Source organism: Procambarus clarkii, chromosome 22 (genome assembly GCF_040958095.1).
Source record: "Procambarus clarkii isolate CNS0578487 chromosome 22, FALCON_Pclarkii_2.0, whole genome shotgun sequence".
Classification (NCBI taxonomy): domain Eukaryota; kingdom Metazoa; phylum Arthropoda; class Malacostraca; order Decapoda; family Cambaridae; genus Procambarus; species Procambarus clarkii.
The window spans coordinates 37,800,091-37,816,206 of record NC_091171.1 but is presented as its reverse complement, the minus strand read 5'-3'; the positions used below and the strand labels follow the sequence as shown (position 1 = coordinate 37,816,206).

The window sequence follows — 16,116 nt, the reverse complement described above, 5'->3', positions numbered from 1 at the left end:
GACCGTCGCTGTGTGATTAATGTGATTATCTGAGGCTTTGTCTTACTGAAGTGACCATGAAGAAGTCTCTCTCTCTCTCTCTCTCTCTCTCTCTCTCTCTCTCTCTCTCTCTCTCTCTCACACACACACACACAAATCCCCTTAACGAACAAATCCACAAGGGCCGTGACGAGGATTCGAACCTGCGGCCGAGAGCATCCCAGACGCTACCTTAATCGACTGAGCTACGACATGGATATTACCCTAACGTGATATGCATCAATAAGAAAATCAATTGCAGCAATGCGGTGGCTCGAACGCAGTGTTCTGGGTGCTCCCAGATGTTCAGTGTAGGTGTTCGTCAGTGTTCACATGGTTGTGATCTTCAGTGTAAGTGGTGGTGATCGGTGTAGGTGGTACTGAGGTTCAATGATGAGAACTAAGGCCTCAGGTTCAATGATGGGAACTAAGGCCTCAGGTTCAATGATGGGAACCAACAGACCTCTGACCTGTTATGTAATAATCTCAACGGAGATTATTACATAAATAATTCCATCTATCCTTAATTCACACCTTATATTTACAATGTCAGAATACTCAACAATTGTTTGAATACTTTCATCTTCAACTCCATCCGTGATAAATAGTTTTAAACTGTACATACACTGCCCTGTACAGCAGAGTACTATACAATACTGCCAGTACAGCAGAGCACAACACTCCATGTATGTACAGAGCATTAAAATTTCCGTAAAACATGAAATTTGTGTATACCTGTTTATAGTTATGTATTAAATGCCATACAGCAAAGTTAACATATTATTTAGACTAAGTGGTGGTGCTAAGTGTAGGCGGCTGTGATCAGTTATTAGTCTAATACACCGCCAGATGCAACGGTTGAACAATTCACACAGCAGATAAACATTACAGGGAACAGCCTCGATAATCTGGTACTCCAATACTAGATATTGTCTTCCTTGTAGACTTCAACCTGCTCAGTCTCAGACGGAAATTAGCAAACAATAACATAATACCAGGAAGTCAACCTGCAAATAGCCAACCACAGGTTTCTGAACTATTGAGATTCTGTGATAAATTTTAACTCAGCCAGTTCACAATAGAGCCAACTTGGAACGAAAATACTCTTTGATCTGATCTTCCCAAACAATGAAAAAATAATCAGGAACATTATAATCTAAGACACATACTACTCAAATCACAAGTTCATTAAAGTGTAAACTAACATCAATACACATATCCCCCAAAAAATATCAACCGAGAGGAGTTATTCAATAAATTACATTTTAATAGTAAGAAGACTGAATGTGAAAAAAAATATATAAATAGAGCTTGCAACACATCCCGCGGGAAATAGTCTTAAGTAAAATAAACTCCAATGAAAGGAATAACACGACTGACTGTCGAAGAACACAATGTCTGCTCGAAACACATTCCTTCGTGGAAGGTCAGAAAGAGGGTCAGCTTACGACGCAGACGACACTAGAGAAGATACCCAAAATAATATATAGAAAATGCTTAAGCAGACACAACTATCCCAACAAAGAAAATGTAATTTAAACTGGGAGACTGAAGAAATACTACTAAAATTAATAAATTAAAATTTAAATTGAAAGCCATCAAGTTAAATAAAGGACAATCCAAAATATTTAATCATATATGCAAAATCAAAGTAAAAAACTTTTGCCATTGTTGGACTAAGACTTACAAGTAAAGGTTCATACATTGAAGACAACAAAGAAATTAGTAAAATCCTGAAAGATTTTGTATGAGGCTATGTTTAACAACATAATGATATGTTGGATATGTTTAACAACATGATATGTTGAATATGTTTAACAACATATCCAAACCCCTGACAATATAACTGATATCAACACGAACACTGCAGATTTTCAAAGATAAAATTTCAAGATTTAAGAGTTACAAGATGCACTTATCCTCGAGTCCAGACTCATGAAATTCCATACTTATAAATAAGTGTAAAGTGCTAGTAGCACGAGTGTTCAGTGTAGTTTTGGGAAAAGCTTTGATACTGGCACTTAAAATCAGCACTTAAAAGCACTTAAATCAGCAGATATAGCTCCACCACACAAAGGAGGGAGCAGAGCACTTGGTAAAGATTAGAGACCAATCACACTAGGGATGTTGACCAGACCACACACTAGAAGGTGAAGGGACGACGACGTTTCGGTCCGTTCTGGACCATTCTCAAGTCGATTGAGAATCGTTTCGTGTCCTCTTGAGGACCGAAACGTCGTCGTCCCTTCACCTTCTAGTGTGTGGTCTGGTCAACATACTTTAACCACGTTATTGTGACTCATCGCCTGCACACTAGGGAGTAGAGCACTGGGTAAAGATTAGAGACCAATCACACTTGGAAAAGTTTTTGAAAAATAGCGAGTTTGGTTTCCAATTTTATGGAGAACAATTCATGATGTCCTCTCAAGCTGCACCAATGGACAGAAAATGTTATATTAAAACACTCGAACCTAAACTAGCAAAACCAAACGGAGTGACCCAGGCGCTGAAAACGTGAATGTTTGCGAGCCGGGATAATTTATAGAACATCATATATTGTCCATCGGGAATTTTGACGTCAAAATGTAATGCATTACTCGAGAGCGCAGGATGAACAATGCTGTAGTTCCTGTGTTGCAAATATAACATATAGCAAAGGACTATTTGTTCCCTTCAAGTCAGACTTATCCAGAGTTCTGTCATTTTCACGAATAAACAAAGGGAAGATATGCAAATAATACTTAAATTGTTTTGTAAATTTCTTCAACGGAATTTCAGGGTACCTGCTTGATACCTGGTTGATGGGGTTCTGGGAGTTCTTCTACTCCACAAGCCCGGCCCGAGGCCAGGCTTGACTTGTGAGAGTTTGGTCCACCAGGCTGTTGCTTGGAGCGGCCCGCAGGCCCACATACCCACCACAGCCCGGTTGATCCGGAATTTCTCTTAGAAAACAGTCCAGTTTTCTCTTGAAAATGTCCACGGTTGTTCCGGCAATAGGGTGAATTATTGCAGTTACAGATAGGGAATAAAACTTCAGCAGTATCGAATTCACTGAAGAATTACCTACAGAAAGGGGAAAAATCCTTAACTCAAGATGGAACCGACTCCTGGGGGAAATTTTTGTCTGAATTCCCAGAATTGACCAATTGGAAGGTACCGATCTGTCGTTCGCAAGGGAGGAGGAACTTGCGATCTATGCTTGGATAGCATAGAACCTCCCAGCATGAACCCCTTCTGCTGGGAGGGGTTCGAATTCCTAATTTAGGTGAATTTTTTCCTGCACTTTACCTGGAGTTGGGCGAATGCTCTACGAGTGTTTGTGGTAAATATTGGAGTTCGGGGGAGCAAGAGCAGGAGGAGGATGGCTTTGGGAAGAGACGGAGTCTCGGTCGGGTGAAGGAGATATATAACGACTGCTAGGCATGAGGTATATCAGCCCCGCTCCTGTGCCAGGTAAGTCCACTACGGGCTCACCATAGCCCGTGCTACTTGCAACTGTTGTTCCCAGCAGTTGAATAGAACACACCAACATAGTGCGCGGGTCCACCGTGGCTTTATATAGCCCCAGACAGCAGTGTTGTGCCTGGACAACATACCCTCAAATACCAGACGTCCTTTAACATGTTAAACTTTACTACTATTTCCACTATTAATGCTACTTTGTTATCATTACTCCGACTAATATTACTAATGTTATTATTTGTTATTATTAAGAGTAATTTTATTATTGTTACAAAATCTTATTGTTCAATTTCAGCCACTATGCCATAGTACCACAAACACAGCCACTATGCCACAGTACCACAAACACAACCACTATGCCATAGTACCACAAACACAGCCACTATGCCACAGTACCACAAACACAGCCACTATGCCACAGTACCACAAACACAACCACTATGCCATAGTACCACAAACACAACCACTATGCCACAGTACCACAAACACAACCACTATGCCACAGTACCACAAACACAGCCACTATGCCATAGTACCACAAACACAGCCACTATGCCACAGTACCACAAACACAACCACTATGCCACAGTACCACAAACACAGCCACTATGCCACAGTACCACAAACACAGCCACTATGCCACAGTACCACAAACACAGCCACTATGCCACAGTACCACAAACACAACCACTATGCCATAGTACCACAAACACAACCACTATGCCACAGTACCACAAACACAACCACTATGCCATAGTACCACAAACACAACCACTATGCCACAGTACCACAAACACAACCACTATGCCACAGTACCACAAACACAACCACTATGCCATAGTACCACAAACACAACCACTATGCCATAGTACCACAAACACAACCACTATGCCACAGTACCACAAACACAACCTCTATGCCACAGTACCACAAACACAACCACTATGCCATAGTACCACAACACAACCACTATGCCACAGTACCACAAACACAACCACTATGCCACAGTACCACAAACACAACCACTATGCCACAGTACCACAAACACAACCACTATGCCATAGTACCACAAACACAACCACTATGCCATAGTACCACAAACACAACCACTATGCCACAGTACCACAAACACAACCACTATGCCACAGTACCACAAACACAACCACTATGCCACAGTACCACAACACAACCACTATGCCACAGTACCACAAACACAACCACTATGCCACAGTACCACAAACACAACCACTATGCCACAGTACCACAAACACAACCACTATGCCACAGTACCACAAACACAACCACTATGCCACAGTACCACAAACACAACCACTATGCCATAGTACCACAAACACAACCACTATGCCACAGTACCACAACACAACCACTATGCCACAGTACCACAAACACAACCACTATGCCACAGTACCACAAACACAGCCACTATGCCATAGTACCACAAACACAACCACTATGCCATAGTACCACAAACACAGCCACTATGCCACAGTACCACAAACACAGCCACTATGCCACAGTACCACAAACACAACCACTATGCCATAGTACCAATACTTCAGCTTCTATTCCCACAACATTTGTCTTTACCAATATTATAAAACTGTGACTACAACTGCTGCTAAAGATGGCCCGGACGGAAGTGTTCGAAGCGTTAAGAGGAGAGCATTCCTCGTCCATCAGACGGTCCATTAGCCCCCGTCAGGCGTCGAGGGGACAGGCCCGTCCCCAGCCATGGACGTTGGCGGGGCTGGGAGTGGATGTATGGGGTGGTGAGTGGAGGGGGGGGGGGAGTGGGGCCCTAGTGAGGGGGGGGGGGTTATGAGGAGGTAGAGGAAAAACTTACCCATCCGCTGCTGAGGACACACAGCACCGCTCCTGTGACAGGTAAGCTACGGGCTCACCATAGCCCGTGCTGCTTGGAACTTGTTCTGAGTGGCTGAATCTATAACAACAACAATAGTAGGCCGAGTACGACGTTCTGGCTACTAAGTACAACATATATATATATATATATATATATATATATATATATATATATATATATATATATATATATATATATATAAGGCACAACTCTCCTAAACACGAGAGTGAAGTATAGAACTTTAGAACACTTTCCCACCAGGAGACTCGAACCCTAGCCAGCACAGAAGCCTTCCAGCAACTGGCATAACAGGTACGCCTTAACCCGCTCCACCACCAGCTCAGACCCTTAAAAGAGATGGTAATTTCGGAGTATTTAAATACACCAAAGTGGTGTATTGGGAGGTGGTGATCTTTGGTGTATTTAAATACTCCGAAATTACCATCTCTTTTAAGGGTCTGAGCTGGTGGTGGAGCGGGTTAAGGCGTACCTGTTATGCCAGTTGCTGGAAGGCTTCTGTGCTGGCTAGGGTTCGAGTCTCCTGGTGGGAAAGTGTTCTAAAGTTATATATATATATATATATATATATATATATATATATATATATATATATATATATATATATATATATATATATATATATATATATATATGACTGAAAACTCACACCCCAGAAGTGACTCGAACCCATACTCCCAGGAGCAACGCAACTGGTAACTACAGGGCGCCTTAATCCGCTTGACCATCTACACTACTGGGCGTAACTACAGGTAACTACAGGGCGCCCTGTAGTTACCAGTTGCGTTGCTCCTGGGAGTATGGGTTCGAGTCACTTCTGGGGTGTGAGTTTTCAGTCGCATATAGTCCTGGGGACCATTCAGGCTTGTTCGCATATATATATATATATATATATATATATATATATATATATATATATATATATATATATATATATATATATATATATATATAACACACATACACGAGGATGCAGGAGAACAAAATAAGGAAGACCAAGCCAGGGGAAAAAAGAAGTTAGCCCAGCATTGTCTAGTTGAAGGGAGTCCCTCCAGGAGTGTCTGTGAGGGCGGGGGGGGGGGGGGGATGCCCACGGGAGGAAGAGAAACCTTTTTTAATTAAACAAAGAATGTGATAAAAGGACATTATTTTTATAAAAAGATGTATAAGTCTCGAAATTTCATTCATGGAAGAGATCACACAAACACACAGCTCAGTGTAAACAGCAGTAGTCATGGGTGGGGGTGGGGGGGGGGAGGGGGAGAGGCAGGGAGGGTAGTAGGGAGAGAGGAAGTAGGTAGAAAAGCAGAGTTGGAGCGGAAAATGAGAGAGGCAGGCAGGGAGGGGGGGGGGTGATGAGAGGCAGTTTGTCTAGGTCATCTTGTAGTTTCTTGCTGTCTTAATCCTCCTCATAATTTTTCCATCAGCAGCAAACATTGAGAAAAAACGAGTCTATACCCTCTATGAGATCATTTACATATATCAGAAACAGTATAGGTCCAAGGACTGACCCCTGCGGGACTCCACTTGTAACGTCTCGCCAATCTGAGACCTCACCCTCTCACAGTGACTCGGTGAGTTCTGTTACTTAGGTACTCTCTTATCCAATGGAGTACCTTCCCTTTCACTCCAGCCTGCATCTCCAGCTTTTACACTAGCCTGCATCTGTGGTACTGTGTCAAAGGCTTTCTGACAATCCAAAAATATGCAGTCTGCCCACCCTTCTCTTTCTTGCCTGATTTTTGTTGCCTGGTCGTAGTATTCAAGTAACCCTGTGAGGCAGGACCTGCCATCTCTGAACCCATGTTGATGCTGTGTTACAAGGTTCTTTCGCTTCAGATGTTCCACTAGCGTTTTTCGCACAATCTTCTCCATCAGCTTGCATAGTATGCAAGTTAGGGACACTGACCTGTAGTTCAGTGCCTCCTGTCTATCCCCCTTCTTGTATATCAGGACTACATTAGCCGTCTTCCAAAATTTTGGCAGTTCCCCTGTTACAAGTGATTTGTTATTCACTATGCAGAGTGACAGGCACAGTGCTTCTGCTCCTTCCTTTAGTATCCAAGGGGAGATTCCATCTGGGCCTATAGCCTTTGTCACATCGAACTCTAGCAAAAGCTTCCTTACATCCCCGCTTGTAATCTCAAACTCTTATAGTGGTTCCTGGTTAACTATTCCCTCTCTTATCTCTGGAACGTCTCCTTGCTCTAATGTGAAGACTTCCTGGAATTTCTTATTCAGTTGCTCACACACTTCCTTGTCGTTTGTAGTGAATCTGTCTGCCCCTACCCTCAAATTCATTACCAGTTCCTTTACTGTTGTTTTTCTGATGTGGCTGTGCAGCAATTTAGGCTGAGTCTTTGCCTTGCTTGCTATGTCATTTTCGTATTGTCTTTCAGCCTCTCTTCTCAACCTGACATATACATTCCTGGCATTCTGGTATCTTTCTCTGCTTTCAAGTGTTCTGTTATTCCTATAGTTTCTCCATGCTCTTTTACTTTGCTGCTTAGCTAGTCTACATCTCTGATTAAACCATGGGTTTCTCATCTTCATTTCTCTGTTTTCCTTTTGGACTGGGACAAACTTATCTGCTGCTTCCTTGCACTTCTGCGTGATGTAGTCCATCATGTCTTGGGCCGTCTTTCCTCTGAGCTCTGTTTCCCATGCTATATCTGTTAGGAATTTTCTTATCTCATAGTTTCCCCTTTCGGAATGGCAACCTTTTGTTTTCAGTTCCCCTCCTCGAGTACATTAACTCTTCTTCAACCAGATACTCAAACGTCAGTACACTGTGACACACAGAAAGAGGCTACGGGATCCACTAAGTTCAGTAGAACTTCGGTTTCAACCCTTTTACCCTGTCGTAGCTCAGTCGATTAAGGCAGTGTCTGGGATGCTCCCGGACGCAGGTTCGAATCCTCGTCACGGCACCTTGTGGATTTGTTTGTCAGTACGCTGTGGTCGCTCATTCCTACTGTGTGTGTGTGTGTATTCACCTAGTTGTATTCACCTAGTTGTGCTTGCGGGGATTAAGCTCTGCTCTTTAGGCCCGCCTCTCAACTGTCAATCAATCATCTGTTACTAACTACTTATTTTTCATACCCACACACACACCCAAGGAAGCAGCCCGTAACAGCTGTCTAACTCCCAGGTACCTATTTACTGCTAGGTAACAGGGGACATCAGGGTGAAAGAAACTCTACCCATTTGTTTCTTTCGGCCCCGGGAATCAAACCCCGGTCCACATGACTACGTATCAAGCGTCCTGTCCACTCAGCCACCGACCTGTGTGTGTGTGTGTGTGTGTGTGTGTGTATACTCAGCTATTTGTACTCACCTATTTGTGCTTGCGGGGGTTGAGTTTTGGCTCTTTGGTCCCGCCTCTCAACCGTCAATCAACAGGTGTACAGGTTCCCGAGCCTACTGGGCTCTGTCATATCTACATTTGAAAATGTGTATGAAGTCAGCCTCCACCACATCACTGCCTAATGCATGCCATCCGTTGTGTGTGTGTGTATAATCATCACCACACTCTCAACATTGTTGTATTATACAATTTTAGGTTAGTGGGAAATCATAATAATATACAATAAACCACTAGTATTGAAGCAATTGACACAAATATCACAGTAACAAGGTTATCGCGAATAACCGAACTCAATTACGGGCTCACCATAGCCCGTGCTACATGGACACTTCGTTCTGTGTAACTAAATCTAAAACAACAACAATATTGAAGTAAGGGTTCGCCGACCCTCCAAGATCGTGTAGAGTCACACGGGCGCTCTCTGACGGCTTACAAACACCCTAAGACTATGAACAAATCCACCAGGGCCATGACGAGGATTCGAACCTGCGTCCAAGAGCATCCCAGGCTCACGGACGCTCGGACAAACACCCTAAGACTATAGTATTGTTATTTATTCATCTATATTACTATTACTTTGTGTTAATAAACAATATATATATTTAAATATTCTTTGTACTAATGATCTTGCATTAAACACTGTTTTAGTTGTTATTACATATCAAATTACTGACTTTATTCAACTTCTTTTATTTCTTTATTTCTTCTTTCAACTCCTTTCAACTCCTTCTTTCAATTCTTTATTTCAACTTCTTCAACTTCTTTTCCTTAATAAAATTTAGAGTTATGATTTAGCTGTATTTCTGGTCTAGCTTTACTACAGCATAAACATTTACTGTTGCCAGCACAGCCAATAAAGCACTGACAAAGATGGACGACCAACTGGCCTCACCTTTCATCCTCCAGAAAAGTGAACAGTTTGAGAAATTGACGATAAATAACATAAGAGTGCTTTTGGCGGAAAAAATAATGTATATAGAGCATGCAAATTGTCCAGTGTTTGTGAGAGACTGTTAATGGTCCCCCGGCCACCTGTGTAATGGGCCGGGGTGGTCCGAGGGCCACCTGTGTAATGGGCCGGGGTGGTCCGAGGGCCACCTGTGTAATGGGCCGGGGTGGTCCGAGGGCCACCTGTGTAATGGGCCGGGGTGGTCCGAGGGCCACCTGTGTAATGGGCCGGGGTGGTCCGAGGGCCACCTGTGTAATGGGCCGGGGTGGTCCGAGGGCCACCTGTGTAATGGGCCGGGGTGGTCCGAGGGCCACCTGTGTAATGGGCCGGGGTGGTCCGAGGGCCACCTGTGTAATGGGCCGGGGTGGTCCGAGGGCCACCTGTGTAATGGGCCGGGGTGGTCCGAGGGCCACCTGTGTAATGGGCCGGGGTGGTCCGAGGGCCACCTGTGTAATGGGCCGGGGTGGTCCGAGGGCCACCTGTGTAATGGGCCGGGGTGGTCCGAGGGCCACCTGTGTAATGGGCCGGGGTGGTCCGAGGGCCACCTGTGTAATGGGCCGGGGTGGTCCGAGGGCCACCTGTGTAATGGGCCGGGGTGGTCCGAGGGCCACCTGTGTAATGGGCCGGGGTGGTCCGAGGGCCACCTGTGTAATGGGCCGGGGTGGTCCGAGGGCCACCTGTGTAATGGGCCGGGGTGGTCCGAGGGCCACCAATGGCCCGGAGAAGAGGTACAGGAAGAGGACACGTTAAGAGGAAAGAGAAATGGGGCGAAGGGGGTGTTATGAGTGATGGAGAGTGTGAGTGTGTCGTTGGTGAAGGGAGTAAGGAGAGATGGTTGGCATGTGTGTGTGTGTTTCTGCTTACATGGGTATGGGTTATGTGAGGATGGGGGTGAGGAAGAGGGAGGGATGGGGGGAAGAATAGAGAGGGAGAGAGAGAGACAGAGAGAAAGTATGTTGACCAGACCACACACTAGAAGATCACACACTGATCGACTTGAGAATGGTCCAGGACGGACCGAAACGTCGTCGTCCCTTCACCTTCTAGTGTGTGGTCTGGTCAACATACTTTAGTCACGTTATTGTGACTCATCGCCTGCAGACAGAGAGAGAGACAGAGAGAGAGAGAGAGAGAGAGAGAGAGAGAGAGAGAGAGAGAGAGAGAGAGAGAGAGAGAGAGAGAGAGAGAGAGAGAGAGAGAGAGAGAGAGAAAGAGAGAGAGAGAGAGAGAGAGAGAGAGAGACAGAGAGAGAGAGAGAGAGACAGAGAGAGAGAGAGAGAGAGAGAGAGAGAGAGAGAGAGAGAGAGAGAGAGAGAGAGAGAGAGAGAGAGAGAGAGAGAGAGAGAGAGAGAGAGAGACAGAGAGAGAGACAGAGAGAGAGAGAGAGAGAGAGAGAGAGAGAGAGAGAGAGAGAGAGAGAGAGAGAGAGAGAGAGAGAGAGAGAGAGAGAGAGAGAGAGAGAGAGAGAGAGAGAGAGAGAGAGAGAGAGAGAGAGAGAGAGAGAGAGACAGAGAGAGAGAGAGAGAGAGAGAGAGAGAGAGAGAGAGAGAGAGAGAGAGAGAGAGAGAGAGAGAGAGAGAGAGAGAGAGAGAGAGAGAGAGACAGAGAGAGAGAGAGAGAGAGAGAGAGACAGAGAGAGACAGAGAGAGAGAGAGAGAGAGAGAGAGAGAGAGAGAGAGAGAGAGAGAGAGAGAGAGAGAGAGAGAGAGACAGAGAGAGAGAGAGAGAGAGAGAGAGAGAGAGAGAGAGAGAGAGAGAGAGAGAGAGAGAGAGAGAGAGAGAGAGAGAGAGAAATATATATAGCAGACATATAAAAGGGAAACAGGACGGAAGTCAGTACATTAGACAACTAACGGTCAGAAAGGCGGGGCCCAACAGCTAACATCCCGAGCTTGCAGGAACAAATAGAAAACACAAATAATAATTACACACACACACACACATAGGGGCCTGACGGCTGAGTGGACAGCGCTCGGTATTCGTAGTCATAGGGTCCAGAGATCGATCCCAAGGGGAAGCGGAAACAAATAGAGTTTCTTTCACCCTGATGCCCATGTTCACCTAGCAGTAAATAAGTACCTAGGAGTTAGACAGCTGCTACGGGCTGCTTCCTGGGTGTGTGTGTGGAAAAAAACCCAATTCCGTTGATTGACAGTTGAGAGGCGGGCCCAAAGAGCCAGAGCCTATAAAGGTGTCGTATATTTTCGGCACCTTTGTTTCTAAGGAAACAAAGGTGCCGAAAATATACGATAAACTTTTATTTTGCAGAGTGGTGGACGGTTGGAACAAGTTAGAAGGTGGTGGAGGCTGAAACCTTCAATAGTTTCAAAGCGTTATATGACAAAGAGTGCTGGGAAGACGGGACACCACGAGCGTAGCTCTCATCCTGTAACTACACTTAGGTAACTACACACACTATACAACCTCCCAGCATTAGAGTGCCGCTTAAGAAGATCAGAGTTAACAAAACACAACCAGAGTTCAATCTAATCACAGACCACCATACTCACCCCAACGGCTCTAGTATTGTGAACTTAAGTAAGTAAGTAAGAAAAGTAAGGGAACTTACGAATGTTCGTGTTCATCTTAAGAAAGTAAGAGAACTTACGAATGTTCGTGTTCATCTTAAGAAAGTAAGGGAACTTACGAATGTTCGTGTTCATCAATAACAGTACAGTTTAGGCATTACACACAGAAATCACAATAGTATGATGCATCAAATGAACAAATCCACAAGGGTCGTGACGAGGATTTGAATCTACATCCGACAAGTAAGTTCAGTAGAACTTCTGCTTGCAATTATTTTGACCATGTCGTAGTTCAGTCGATTAAGGCAGCGTCTGGGATGTTCTCGGACGTAGGTTCGAATCCTCGTCAGGGCCCTTGTGGATTTGTTTAGTACAGTCAAGAGTTTGTTCTGAGTTGGCCTAATGACAGTTTACGAGGACATCAGAGGCAGCCGTTGCCGGTAAACAGGCCAACAGATAACAGATAACAGAACTCGGATAACAGAACTCGTCAATAATTTTACCTTAGTCCTCAGGCAATGGTTATTTGGTAAATTATAATTTTAAGCGTTGGATCGTAATTTTCTTGTAAACTGTCCGTGTCCCGGGTACAGGTAGTACGGGGCTTATGGATACATATTACAGCCATCTAGTTTAATACCGGCTTCATTTGTTAAGTTAATCGCTGAGATGCATTACAATTTTTGGAGGACTTTCAATATTTTCTTCCTGTCTGTAATTACCATCGTGAATATCTATCTCTCCATGCTGAAGAATGGCTGTTCAACCTTTTATGTTAATATAATTATACGAATTAATTCAAACAGACAAAGTTAATGTTTAATTTTGTGTTTCTTGCAGTCATCTGTACATTTCTGGTTGGTATTTATTTGAGAAAAACAGATGCTGGATCGTAATTATTACTTAATATATATATAAAACTTAATTAGTTAAACTGACTGGAAATAATTTGTATTTTGACCAAACCACACACTAGAAAGTGAAGGGATGACGACGTTTCGGTCCTGTCCTGGACCATTACTCAAGTCGACTTGAGAATGGTCCAGGACGGACCGAAACGTCGTCGTCCCTTCACTTTCTAGTACTCACCTAATTGTACTCACCTAATTGTGCTTGCGGGGGTTGAGCTTTGGCTCTTTGGTCCCGCCTCTCAACTGTCAATCAACTGGTGTACAGATTCCTGAGCCTACTGGGCTCTCTCATATATACATTTGAAACTGTGTATGGAGTCAGCCTCCACCACATCACTTCCTAATGCATTCCATTTATTATCTACTCTGACACTGAAAAAATTCTTTCTAACGTCTCTGTGGCTCATCTGGGTACTAAGTTTCCACCTGTGTCCCCTTGTTCGTGTACCACCCGTGCTGAAGAGTTTGTCTTTGTCCAGTGTGTGTCCTAGTGTGTGTCTGGTCAACACATTTCAGCCATGTTATTGTGACTCCTCGTCTGCATAACTTGTATTGCTCATAGTCGCACCTCGGCTTATCACCTGTACACCTGACGAGATGAATTATGTTAACAAGTGAGTGGACAGATGCTAATTATATTCTTATGAATGTTTGATACAGACTTGGTCCTTATACAGTCAGCCCATATACTGTCAGTCCGTGATGTGACGCGTGTCTAGTTAGGACCATGTTGGGCTAAATCGGGCCATATGGGGCTAACAGGGGACCAAATGGGGCTAACAGGGACCATATGGGGCTAACAGGGACCATATGGGACTAACAGGGACCATATGGGGCTAACAGGGGACCAAATGGGGCTAACAGGGGACCAAATGGGGCTAACAGGGGACCAAATGGGGCTAACAGGGGACCAAATGGGGCTAACAGGGACCATATGGGACTAACAGGGGACCAAATGGGGCTAACAGGGGACCAAATGGGGCTAACAGGGGACCAAATGGGGCTAACAGGGGACCAAATGGGGCTAACAGGGACCATAAGAGACTAACAGGGACCATATGGGTCTAACAGGGACCATATGGGACTAACAGGGACCATATGGGACTAACAGGGACCATATGGGACTAACAGGGACCATATGGGACTAACAGGGACCATATGGGACTAACAGGGACCATATGGGACTAACAGGGACCATATGGGACTAACAGGGACCATATGGAGCTAACAGGAATCATATGGGGCTAACAGGGGACCATATGGGGCTAACAGGGACCATATGGGGCTAACAGGGACCATATGGGGCTAACAGGGACCATATGGGGCTAACAGGGACCATATGGGACTAACAGGGACCATATGGGGCTAACAGGGACCACATGTGGCTAACAGGGACCATATGGGGCTATCAGGGACCATATGAGGCTAACAGGGACCACATGTGGCTAACAGGGACCATATGGGGCTAACAGGGACCATATGAGGCTAACAGGAACCTATGGGACTAACGGAGAATTCTGTGCTGAACCAGCCCACAAGGGAGGGCTATATTGAACGAGATGTAGATACAGGCGGTCAAATGGGCCTAGATTTAGCCAGCTGGACCCGGAAGGGACGAGGTAAGCCCCAAATGCTAGATGGGACGGAGGAAACAACATAACAGACGATGGAAGAGAGATTAATCGTGGGAGGGGAAGTATGAGAGAGAGAGAGAGAGAGAGAGAGAGAGAGAGAGAGAGAGAGAGAGAGAGAGAGAGAGAGAGAGAGAGAGAGAGAGAGAGAGAGAGAGAGAGAGAGCAACGCTTGAAGTGAATGGAGATAAAGCTGGAGTGATCTAAGAGGAACAGGAGCAAGGAGACAAAAATGAAGGAATAAGGAGTGAGATGGAGAGACAGGAATAAGAGGGAGAGGAAAGGAAGTGGAAAAGGAAGAGCGCGAATGGGGGTGAAAGGCAGCCGAATGATTGTAGATATCGAAAGCGAGAAGGTTTCAGAGAACGATGAATGAGATAAATATGAGATGGGTATCAGAGGGTGTCAAAGGATAAAATGTGAAGAGGAGGAAGAGAAAGAAGAGACAGAGGAGGAGGAGGAAAGGACAGAATTGCGGAGGGAATTGAGGGCTCAACCGGACAGCCGTCAGCACCAGATCTAATAATTGTTTCCGAACAAGGAATTGGTTCAAGGCACAACGGTTGTGAGTGGGTATTGTGGGTGGTGTGGGTATTGTGGGTGGTGTGGGTATTGTGGGTGGTGTGGGTATTGTGGTTGGTGTGGGTATTGTGGGTGGTGTGGGTGGTGTGGGTATTGTGGGTGGTATGGGTATTGTGGGTGGTGTGGGTATTGTGGGTAGTGTGGGTATTGTGGGTGGTGTGGGTATTGTAGGTGGTGTGGGTATTGTGGGTGGTGTGGGTGGTGTGGGTATTGTGTGTGGTGTGACTGACATAACATAATATATATATATATATATATATATATATATATATATATATATATATATATATATATATATATATATATATATATATATATATATATATATATATATACACACACATTTTTCCTTGGCATGAGGTGCAGCCAGTATTTTATTAAGGGCCTTTTGTGCTCACCAACGTGCTTCAATTGATAAAAAAACTAGGATGAAAATTTTCCTCTCGATATAAAACAAATCGAAATAACACATTCAAAACCGTGTCAAATACAACATCAAATCACAGCGGTATTGAGATCAATTCAAATCCCCTTTACTGACGCCTCAATAATCTCTCTCAACTCAAAAGTTTAGAAAGAAACGTTTTGATTATTCTTGCATGCACACACTCCGAACAGAAACTACCACAAAAGTATATTGGGAGCTAGAACCAATATCCCCCTCTGGCTATGTAACTAAATTATCAACACTGTAACTTGCTTAGCCAAATTAATTTTGGGATTCAGTTCCTGAGCCCAGTATATGCCTCTGTGACCTTCAGCGCC

At 44.5% G+C, this 16,116-nt stretch overlaps 1 protein-coding gene across 1 annotated transcript; it reads right to left on the bottom strand.

The window, feature by feature from the left end:
• Positions 1-347: 347 nt before the first annotated feature.
• LOC138367527 (protein SPT2 homolog) lies at positions 348-14,497 on the bottom strand. Its single transcript, XM_069329211.1, has 3 exons — positions 14,489-14,497; positions 9,783-10,376; positions 348-488 (listed from the first exon to the last, which is right to left on the bottom strand). The coding sequence occupies exons 1-3, from the start codon at positions 14,495-14,497 to the stop codon at positions 348-350; spliced, it is 744 nt and encodes a 247-aa protein (XP_069185312.1).
• Positions 14,498-16,116: the final 1,619 nt, after the last annotated feature.